At 38.2% G+C, this 11178-nt stretch overlaps 1 protein-coding gene across 2 annotated transcripts; it reads right to left on the reverse strand.

Moving 5' to 3' along the window:
• Positions 1-407: 407 nt before the first annotated feature.
• Positions 408-10201, reverse strand: grinaa (glutamate receptor, ionotropic, N-methyl D-aspartate-associated protein 1a (glutamate binding)). 2 transcript variants are annotated; one of them, XM_008421993.3, is made up of 7 exons: positions 9959-10201; positions 4852-5201; positions 4120-4238; positions 3834-4034; positions 3600-3728; positions 3298-3441; positions 408-2115 (listed from the first exon to the last, which is right to left on the reverse strand). In XM_008421993.3, the coding sequence occupies exons 2-7, from the start codon at positions 5168-5170 to the stop codon at positions 1966-1968; spliced, it is 1062 nt and encodes a 353-aa protein (XP_008420215.2). In that variant the 5' UTR covers positions 5171-5201; positions 9959-10201; the 3' UTR covers positions 408-1965. The 2 variants fall into 2 exon arrangements, with proteins under 2 accessions (XP_008420215.2, XP_008420216.2); XM_008421994.3 differs by having other exon boundaries at positions 4120-4235; positions 9959-10199.
• Positions 10202-11178: the final 977 nt, after the last annotated feature.

Below are 11178 nucleotides of genomic sequence, written 5' to 3' on the forward strand. Positions count from 1 at the left end.
ATCTTTGGCCATTTTATTGCTCTAACATTGACATTTTCATAGAATATGAATTTTGTGTTTTCATTACTTTTAAAATACAACCATCAAAATTAACTAAACATACATTTTTAGTTAAATGACTGAAAAACATTTAAATAATATTTACATTTATTTCACTGGACTGCTAAACACCAGTACAGTATCTGTGGTCATGTTTTCCTGGTGTGGTAGCTTCTGTTTAAAAATATGCTTTTTTACAATTCTGTTACTCTCATATATGCCATGATAACTATTCATGCAGGATAGTTGTTCACATGTGCCCACTTCTGACCGAGTGTTCAAAAGACCAGCTAATGCCCAGAGATTAAAAAGGAGAGTAAATTCCAGGTAGACAAATAAAATCTAAACCTTAATGAACACTCAACACATTCCCATTGTATCTATTTTAATGGAAAGCAGACAGCTGTGTTAAGGAATTTCAGTTCACCTTCATTTTGATGCAAATATACAATGCGAACAGACCCATGTAGCCTGATTTACCTACTTTATACACATCAAAACACCAAGTTGCCCTATGTACACATACATGTTAATCTGACACAAACGTTAAAACGAAAAGAAACAATAATCTAACAAGGTTTTCAAATAGCAGTGTCTCTTCAAAGACAAGAATAGCTGCACTGTGTAAGTTGTCAGCACGTGCAAATGTGGAGAGGATCATGCAGCAGGTATAAATAAAATAAAACAAACTAAAAAAAAATAAATTAATTTACACACCCTTCAAATTTGTATGCATAACCAAATGATTGATTAATAGATCATTTGGCTATTAGTGCATTTTCTCTGCTCTGTTCACATTACTGGAGAGATTACAAAACCTTTAAGGATTTCAGATCAGTTCCAAGTTCCTTCATATCTGGTATGGATTTACTTCAAAGTTGGATCAGTAACAGATTTAATAATCAGCAGTGAGACAAATCAATATTCACTCAAAAGGGATTTACCAACACAAGGATAAAGTAATAGACAAATGCAAGTAGAAAGATAACAAACTTTTTTTTTTGTCTCATTACATACATTCTTTTTAAGCTAAAGGTCTTTTTTTTAAATATAATTTGACCATCATTTACAAAATAATGTAAAGATTAAAATATTCCTTTATGCTCATTTTCTTCAATAATGTTGGTCATCGAGGATTATATTCCCAGCCCCTGTAGCAACACATCCGTACATACGCTCCAGCATGCCTTTCAGAGGTAGGAAAAGGGTGGTGGTAGCGGGTGGAGGAGGGGTATACTGGCATCATCAACAGTAAAACACTGCACTATTTACAGCTGTGACAAGCAAGACGGAGGCTCTCCTCCGTTGACTCCTGACATCATACTGCGTCTTTGCGTGTATTTCCGATTTAACCATGCAGAATTTAATCACGCAGGCTGGGGGGGGGCAAAAAAAAAAAAAAAAAAAAAGGTGACAAGTTTATGAAAACAGGCAGATTGGAGTAAGAATTTTTTCTAAAACTGTCTTCTATATTCAGGAAAAGCTGGTTCTGCATCAGTTGTGTTAAGTTTCCCCTCTTTTCTCAGTTTAAGCTCTGCAGCAAGACGAAGCTAAGTGCCAAGCACCCGCAGCCCAGCATGTGTGACTCTCTATGTGGCCAGTCCTACAAGGAAGTAGGCAGCTGGGGTGATTGAGACACAGCTGAATGTGTTAGTAGAAGCAGAGGAAAGATGGAGTGTCATTATGGGTTTTCCGTTTGCAGCAACATTTATTAGAGAGGAAATAAAAAGTGTCCTCATTCAGTTGAATTTTATGACATACTCTTCATTTGAAAACAGAGCGTTGTGTGTATTCAAGTGACAGGTAGGTGAAGGGAACAGCTGAGGAAAAGTCAGATGAGACAGAGAGAAAAAGCACAGGTAAGCAACGTTTTACAACGAAGAGAGGCATTCTCCATCTTGATGCTTCTCCCCCGAAGGTGCAGGTTCATTCACGAGAGCGCCCCACGATGGCCAGGATGTAGAGGAAAATGTTGATGATGTCAGTGTAAAGGTTGAGCGAGGCAAAGATGTACTCCTCTGGACTGAGAGCAAGCTGCTTGTTGCCCAAAAGAAGCTGGGTGTCCACAGCCAAAAACTGCAAAAAGGCAAATGACGAAGAGGTTAGTTATGTTCTTTTCAAAAGGGATGAGAAATGAGAACCTCTAAAAATATCTAATAAGATGTTTTGGTTCTTTAGATGCACACGTTGCACGGACATATACTTCAGATACCGTTAAAATCTTGTGTTAAGAGTCTAATCTTGTGCATTTTCTAAAGTCCTTGACAGTTTTTCGGGTTTTATGACCCAGCCGAGAAACGGAGAGGGCAAAGAACAAAGCAAAAACTGTTAAAACACAAGCTTCTTCTAGACGAAACCCCAAGTAAATTTATGGATGAGAGTCTTGTTTCACAGATAACCTGTTTCTTTATGTATTTTATCGCAGTTTATAATTCAGAGTCAAAGCAAGGCAATCCTATTGGTCTGTTGGTGAAAAACAAAGCACTCATCTTTGCACACAGGACTATTGCAGGAGAAGATTAAGCTAAGAAACAATTGTCACAATACAAGCAGCAAATAAAGCTATTAATTTAGAGATGAAGGGAAACTACTTGAATCTGACCACAGCTGGGAGGATAAATACACTTGGCTTTGCAAGCAGAGAAACCTAATCCCAAGGAGAGCACTTGAAGTTCTCCTGCTGATAATTTTCCAGCTGTTCCCCTGTGATCTTAAAAAAAAAACAACAACAAAAACCACTTTTTAATGTTTTTCTGAAAACATTAAAAACGATCACAGGAGAAGAGGACTATCTGAATTTATCTATCTGCAGGGTTAAGTCTAAATGCACAAAAGTGCAAATTTTTACTTGTAAAACTTTTTAACATCACAATTACTAAGTGTTGGTTTTTCAAAAAAAAGAAAAAAAAAGGTACATTGGAGTTTTTTTTACCAAGACAATATATATAAAGTATTGCCCCTTTCTGTTTGACCACATCTCTTCTTTTATGTAAATAAAAATATCACCAATACTATACCCTTCATTTAAAGGAAGAGTTGAATGCACAGCATGTTCAAGTGGTGTTTTAATTTAAGCAAACATTGTGCAGCCGTAATTCAAATGGAGCTACATCAGCTTAGGAAAATCCAGTCATGAAAATTCCTGTTATCTCTACATTCCCCCTCTGCCCCCCAAATTATAACCATCTATGATGTACAAGAGTTTCCAAGAGAAGCTTAAACTTAAAGCATTATCATGTCATGTTGGCCATAACTTACGCAGGTGAACAGCAGAGCCCCCAGGGAGGCGTAAACTAAGTCCAGGATCTTGTTGCGGATGAAGATGCAGAGAATCGAAAAGACCAGCAGCACAATCAGGCACACAAAGAGAACGCCCCGACAGGAAGTTAAGTCATACTTGCTCTGTGATGAGAAAAAAAAAAGTAACATTTAGAAAAATAAAGCCTCCAAATATTCCTAATTTGTAAAACTTTGGTTAGAGTAAAATATAATAAAAGAAAAAGTAATATTTTGTTTAAATTATAGCACAAACAGTAGGATACAAAATGATAAGTGCTGACCTGCAGTGAGAAGAGGACAACGGTGAAGCAGACCACCGTCGTGATGCCAACAGCTATGATGACCGTCTCTGTGTTGTAGAAGCTGGCGATCATGCCCACCATGTAGGACATGCTCAATGTCAAGATGGACTAAAACAACAACACAGAAACAAGAGTTTTTGAAGATTCCGTTTGCGTGTCAGAGGTTATCGATTTGTTTATTCATCCTTTTTAAATTTCAGGCAATGACTTTACCAAAGCAACCAAATTCCAGGGGTGCTTGCGGCGGAAATCCCCGCAGCAGCTGATGGTGATCAGAGACACGAAGAAGACTGCATAGGACACATAATATGTCCACCGGTTGCGTTGCACAAACAGCTTAGCATCATCAACAAACGTGAAGACGGAAACAAAAGCGCAGGTGACCAAGAGCTGCACTGTGAGAACAGAAAAGACCTGATGGGGGAAAAAAAAAATACATTTAGGAGGTAAAGTGTGCATTTGTTTTCTTTTTTTATTTTCCTTATAATATTTCCCTCACTTTTCTGATGAAGGCTTGTCGGATGTTTTTGTCCTCAAAGCCAGATCCGGCAAATTCTTCATTGTCATAGTAAGAAGGAGGAACATCGCCGTGGTAACCAGGGCTGCCTGCAGGTGCTGCTAAATAACAATTATGTAGTGAGATTTTGTGTACACAGGCTGGACTATTAATCATCTCTGACTATACAGAACAACAAATATTTCAGCTGATACTGAGAATAAGTCTACTAGTTATTTGCTAATATCCACGTTATTGGTATTATTGGTAGTAGTGATGCTGCATTTGGAAGTGGAAATTGTTTATTTGTTGACGTGCTACTCTATCCAAAGTACAAATATAACCATAAGAGATATAAAGTTTATTATAATATTGATATGGTAAGTAATTTAAATATGATCTATGTGTAAAATAAATAAGCATGAATGTGGTAATATGTAAATCTACAAATAGGTCTATAAGACCGTTCTTTTGTCCTATATAATATAATACAATGTGAAGTAATGTAATATAATATAATGGATTTGTATTAAATCTTCCTGGAATGTACAGCAAATTAATCAGTCCATATGGGAACTTATTTATTGCTTCTACACATTTTCAGATATTTTCAAATATTCAAAAGTTTGAATGAGGCTAAATTTCAAATCACAGATTATAAAGTATTAGATAAACAGATTGAAGGATAACTAGACAAACAACATTACTGTCTAGGATTTTCATAAGAAAACTCACCCATTGGGTCACCATGAAAAGCAGGCTGTCCGGGTCCATGCTGATACGGGCCCTGATCATATGGGCCCTGTGGATAGGGCATCTGGGGATAGGGCATCTGGGGGTAGGGGCCAGGAGCAAAGCCTGGACCTGGTTGGGCGAAGCCAGGCTGTCCATAGCCAGCCTGTCCATAGCCAGCCTGTGGTGGGTAAGGTCCCCCTGGACCCTGGCTGTAGTTTGGGGGAGGCATACCAAATCCTGGTTGAGGTGGTCCATAAACGTTGTTGTGAAGCGGGTTGCTCTCACCCATAATAGGGAATCGACTTTTGTCCTGGGACATGGTGCGAGTAATTACTCACTTCTGCCACAATCTGTAAACAGACAGGCACAGTCGCACAATAAATATGTATTAAAGCTGGCATTCATCAATGTGCAATATGTGCAACGGGTTGAGGTCTAAAAGGAAACGTTAACAACGCAGATGTTTGGACAACTTCAATGTGCTTCTCTAATTTGAAGAGTGAGACTCACATAACATAAAACAACATCTTAGGGGTGAAACAATTAGGGGTGCACCAATAAATCAGCCCCGATTTTCATAATTTTGAGTGATCAGTTGATACTTGCATATCAAACTGATCTTATCCACCTTCACAAGGTGTGGAAATCAGCCACTGTCCCTTTTGCTCGGCCGCGAAAGAGGGCTGACTGCCAGACAGTAGTCGCCCAACTGTGGACAACTTAGTAATTATATTACTAAACTTTTTACAGATTTGCTATTGTTTCAAAAGAACAGAGCAACAGGCTGAACGCCTACAGGGGATCTCAGCCAGAAACACTGAGCTACAGATGTGTCTACTTATTATTGGCTGAATAATGGTAGAAGGCTGAAATATGTTAAATTAAAAAGTCCAACTTATTGGCCAGCTGATGCATCGATCCATGTCCAATCTTATTTCATAACCCTGATGCCACCTCACACAAGGCGATACTCACTTAGCCTCAGATCAGAGGACTAAAAACCCTGTTTACAGGTTGCCCTCACTCCATCCTGCCCCTCCTCTTTAGGCCACACAGAATTAAAAGTGTGTTATGCAACACTGCTCCATTTTGCCCTGGCAAATGCATTTGGACTCCAGAGGCCATCCTGATGATCTCTGTCTGAGGATGCATGCACCACAGGGACAGCGCAGTACAAAGCTTCAAACAAACGCTGGCTGTGCTTCATGCTGACACATAGCATTAAAGTCATTCGAAATTACGTTCTGCTTTTAATGAGCTAAGTTCCTCCACAGACAACAATGGCAATGCAATGACATACTATTCGCAAAGAGACACGGTTTTCTTGAAACTATTGATCAATCGACTATCAAATAAGAGTCAAGCAGAGCAGTAAAGTAATCATGTGATGCACACCCAAAGATCTCCTCCCTGTTCAATGTCCATGAACTGCATTTAAGAGTCAGACCTTACACTGGCTCCCTGTAGCTCAGAGAATACACTTCAAAATAATGCTGTTAGTTTATAAATCACAGAACGGCTTAGCACCTCAATACATTAAAGATCTGCTGTTGTTCCAGACCTCTCAGGTCCAAACCAAGCAGCATTCAGCTTCTATGCACCACAAATCTGGAACAAACTTCCAAAAAACTGTAAAACAGCAGAAACAATGAATGCCATTAAATTAAGACTAAAAACCCACCTGTCTAGAGTTGCTTTTGAAACATAACCAATAAAACATTAATCAACATTCTAATGTGTAATGACAGCACTTGACAATTGTTGACTGTGTGTGTGTGTGTGTGTGTGTGTGTGTGTGTGTGTGTGTGTGATGTAAAGCACTTTGAACTGCCTTATTGCTGAAATGTGCTATGCAAATAAGTGATTGACTGAAGACTAAGATTCAACATTACGTCTGGGTGAAAACAATCAGAAACCTAAAATACAAACAGTGTCTGTTAGTCCACTATAAAATGAGAAGGAGATTGATTATTTTAAATGTTAAATTTCTTGTTTTTGTCTTTTTACTATAAGCGTTAAATCAACAGTAAACGTGTTTAATTATTCACGTTTAATTAACGTGAATATTACTTATTATTTATATATATATTATATATAAGATATTTTTATTATCAGCAAAAAAAAAGACAATGACAGTGAGTGACAATGGGATATTTTGAATTTTGTAAAAGGAACACAAGATCAGTGACAGAGTAACATGGTTTGCTTTTACTTTACCCTCATTCAAAGTAATAATTAGCAAATCCTGTGCTTTTAAACCTAGCAGCAATAACTTAGAAATAAAAATCTACTTTGGTAAGTTGATTTTTACACTGCGTGTCTTTTTAAAGACAATTTTATCTACTCGTTCCACAGATTACCTAATCCGAATAGATGCTACACAGAGTTCTGAGACAAATGACACCAACAACACAGTATGATTCCAACTTCAGCACAAACAGCTTTCTCCTCTGAGGTTTTGACAACAAAATGTTCTTTCTTACATGATGCAAAGATAGATCTGTTATCATTATGAAAGCACCTGATGTAACAAATCAAAAAATGTTAACAAAAAATAGTGTTAAATTAGTTAACAATTCAGTTAAAGGTAGTGAGTCTGTGGCCTTACCGACAGCGAGGCCACTTTCCCTAACCACAAAGGTTTCACCGCCACTACTAGGAAGAGGTCACTGAGAATACAGTAGATATTTTAAACAGACACTTTAAGTGAAGGTTTAACCTGCTTTAATAGAGTTATGCGAGATTATAAATCCTCTTAGGCGAGACGCCACGATGCCGTGAGTAAAAACAAAGCCGGCCCGCCGCTGATAGCCATCGCTAAAGGATTTGGGTTAAAGGGAGGGATTCAGTAGGCCAGTCAGAGAGCTAGGTTAACACAATTAGGTTAGCACAATACTTCAGCTACACTACAGAAAACATGCTATATGTAAGCCAGAGGAAAGCATGAAACGCTGTAACCACAGACGTTCATGCAAAGCAGTCGGGCCAACATGGAAGTTCGCTGCACTAGCTTTTCTGACCAACAATGAAATGCAGTCACTGGAACTCGAGTTATTGATGAAACAAAAATGTAAAATGCTGTTTCATTGTCACATGATAGCTGACTCACTTTGTACGTTTAGTTTGGTAACATCTGAGAGGAGGAATAAAGCATGTGGTTTTTTATGGTTTTTTTAAAAACTGAAGAACTGCCACGGCAACTCTCTGTATAATTATGATTTCTGTTCGCCAGCCTTTAAGTGATCAACAATGTAAAAGATCACTGCCTCCATGGCTGTGCTTCTACTTTATAGGCCAGTGCAGTAGTGAGGGAAGGAAGGTGCTGTTATTGTGCGAGGCTGTGTCAGCAGTCACTGTGGCCATGCCAAGATTATAGCCAGCAAACACCTAACGTTGCATCAGATGGCTGCAGCTCAGCAGGTGTAGATCTCTATGACAAGAAACTGTCAACAAAGTTGATTTAAAAACATGACAAAGTTGTATTTTTTCCCCAACATTTATAAGCTGGTTTTATGAGCATATGGTCATTTTGGCTTGGCCAATCGGTGCAACGTCCCAAGCAAAACCGAAGTAAATAATTCTATTATTTAAGATGGGGTTTTTTTGTATGTCAGTATTGAGACCAAGTTAAAAGCAAATATAATTTCAGAGCTGAGAACCTCACATGACATTTGCCCATGGCCTGATTATCATGCTATTTTAGTTTCACATAACATAAGTGGCCTGACCAAACCAGGAAATGCAGTCACCCGAACACTAACAGAATCAAGTTTTTACAACACTAAATTATTTTCTATAGAATACGTTAAGAGACTAAATCCGGGTTGGTTGATGGAGTGTGAACCTTGAATTATGTGTGAAACAAAATGAATTTTTATTTTGTTTTGTTTTTCCTCAATTTAAAACAGTGAGAACTACTTCATCCAAATAAACCCATAGAACCACCAAAACAGAGATTGATGCAAAAAAAAACAAACAAAAAAAACACAGCTTGGTACCTCTTTACCTTCACTCCCTTCTACTTAATGAACAATTACCAAAAATAATAAATAGAAATAATATATTTCCATTAACGATATGAAAGTCTATGCAAATGTGCCTTTCACAAAAAACTAATTATTTTCCAGAGGAATTACCTTACTCATTTGTCTTAGACATTAAGCAACCAAGGCAAGTTAACTAGTAATCAAAATACTCAGAATCAAACGGTAAGTCAGTGTTACTCTTGACTTTTAATAGTAAGCCAAAAGTAATCCTGAAGTAATTAATCCCTATTAAATCGCTTACCAGTTCATTATTACTTAAATATTCGCTTCGATATCCAATTCACAACACAAAAGGCGTGATGCAAATCAAAATTCAATCAGCAGAACTGCTAATCTAGTACCACAAAACTGATCAAAGCAATAATATCGAATAAATCATTTGAACTCGCTTATACAGGCGATCCGAGCTCAAAACCTCTAGACACAATATCTATGTGTAACAATTAAAAACAGGCTTCTGCCAGTACGGAGACGACAGTCGACAGCTAATGTCATCTTTTTGACAGCTGGGAGTTACTGCAAACGAAAACAGAAACATGGACACAGTACTGATCGCGTTGCAGAGTGTAAATCCATATCCTGTAGGCCTCAACTGCGCACAAAAATGCGACACTGCCTCCATCTGTGGTCATATCATCCTGGAGATTACCGTTCAACTGACCAGGAGGACCGTTAAAGTCAGCGACTGGGACAGAAATCCGCAACAACACAAAACACAGCTCGCCATGTTTAAATCCGCTCTCATTTACACGTCTCACCACGGTTACATGCCCACACCCCCTGCGTTTATACTGCTTTGATGCCAGCTCGTTTTAAGAAAAACGCAGTCATTATTTGTGCTGTATATAAACATAATGACAGCCATCCCATTTTTCTTTTTTTTTCGGAATTTCGTTTTCTCCCGTAGACATCTGGCTAGCAGGATGAACCTGTAACGGCTTCCTAAAATAAGCAAACGGGGGTCGTCGTTTTCATAACATATTTGTTGACGAGAACGGAAATAGTAAGCAAGAAATGTCTTAAAAAATATAATGTGACATAAAATCTCCCCAAAGGCTTACCTTTAGCGTATTTATTTGGGAGCAACTGTTGAAACGAACTCCGTTCAGCTTCGTCCCTCCTCCTGGATCCCTGGAATCCGACTGAGCAAGCGAAGTGGGGCCAGGGCCGCTGACGACACCACACGGAGCGGTCACGTGTTTACCGGGAATCACCGGTTATAACGTAGAAAATTATGAAAATATCACGCATTCAATAACACGATGACGGGGCATTTGTAACGAGGTCGTCTGGTTTTTTTTAGAGGAAACATTGAGGTCAAATAAAATCTGCACAAACAAAACGTTGCAACAGAAAGATCTAGAAAGACCGGGACACCGATCCAGTCACGTGGTTTATTATCAGCAACGTAAGCTTACTGATACAACGTACAGCACAGTGTTCAGACAGTTATTTACATTTATTCACTGCATTTAGGGAGGGGCGGGGGGGGGAAGCTAATTAAAATTACTCACTCACTACACAATTTATTTTTAAAATACCAAAAAAAAAAATCAAGTGAGGCATATGAGTTCTCAATTCCCATTATGTTTATTATTTGTTAAAGTTATATCCAGCGGTGGACTTTTTTCACAAGCAAATGTAAATTGACAAAAATAAAATAATGAAGCGTGGATACCCGCTGCTGGTTTTTAGAATAAAAGTTTTAAACGAAGCCTCAAGAAAAAGTGTCTGCCACTGTTGTGTATATTTAGGATAATGACATCAGGAAAGGCACAAGAACTGATCTGGTATTTATAGTTTCAGAAGCAGTAAGTTTAAGCGTCAAATTCAACTTCCTAAATCCTAAATCAAATCCTGTTAGGTTTAGGATTTGACTTTCACAATCTTAATGGAAGTGGTTGTGGTTCATCCATCCATCCATTTTCTTTACACCCTTGTCCCTTAGCGGGGTCGGGAGGGGTTGGTTGTGGTTCAGTTTGATTTAAATACCAAAGAAGCAGACTTTAAAAGTGACAAGATGGGAATGATAGCAAAAAGGCCTTCAAACTTTAAAGTCCTAAGAGGTGAAAGGTCAAAATACAAGACATTTATAAAAAAAAAGTTTCATTTGATTAGTTTGGCAGATTCCTGTGCAATATCCAATCACAAACTTCTTGGTTAAATTAAAGTAACATTTTAACCTTTATATCTGCCTAAGTATGAATACATAATGTTTCCCATTAGACTGGTGGTGCATGTACTTCAGCCCTCCTGTCTTTCATCCTTTCTGCTCTGGTTT

Source organism: Poecilia reticulata, chromosome 11 (assembly GCF_904066995.2).
Source record: "Poecilia reticulata chromosome 11, P_reticulata-male-v2, whole genome shotgun sequence".
NCBI classification, from domain to species: domain Eukaryota; kingdom Metazoa; phylum Chordata; class Actinopteri; order Cyprinodontiformes; family Poeciliidae; genus Poecilia; species Poecilia reticulata.

Excerpts from the sequence above, each read along its gene's own strand:
- grinaa (XM_008421993.3), bottom strand. The coding sequence starts at position 5,170 with ATGTCCCAGGACAAAAGTCGATTCCCTATTATGGGTGAGAGCAACCCG. Across the intron at positions 3,729-3,833 it reads CCTGGAATTTGGTTGCTTTG|TCCATCTTGACATTGAGCAT; the intron begins GTAAAGTCATTG and ends TTGTTGTTTTAG. Across the intron at positions 2,116-3,297 it reads GGGCTCTGCTGTTCACCTGC|TTTTTGGCTGTGGACACCCA; the intron begins GTAAGTTATGGC and ends GCCTTTTTGCAG.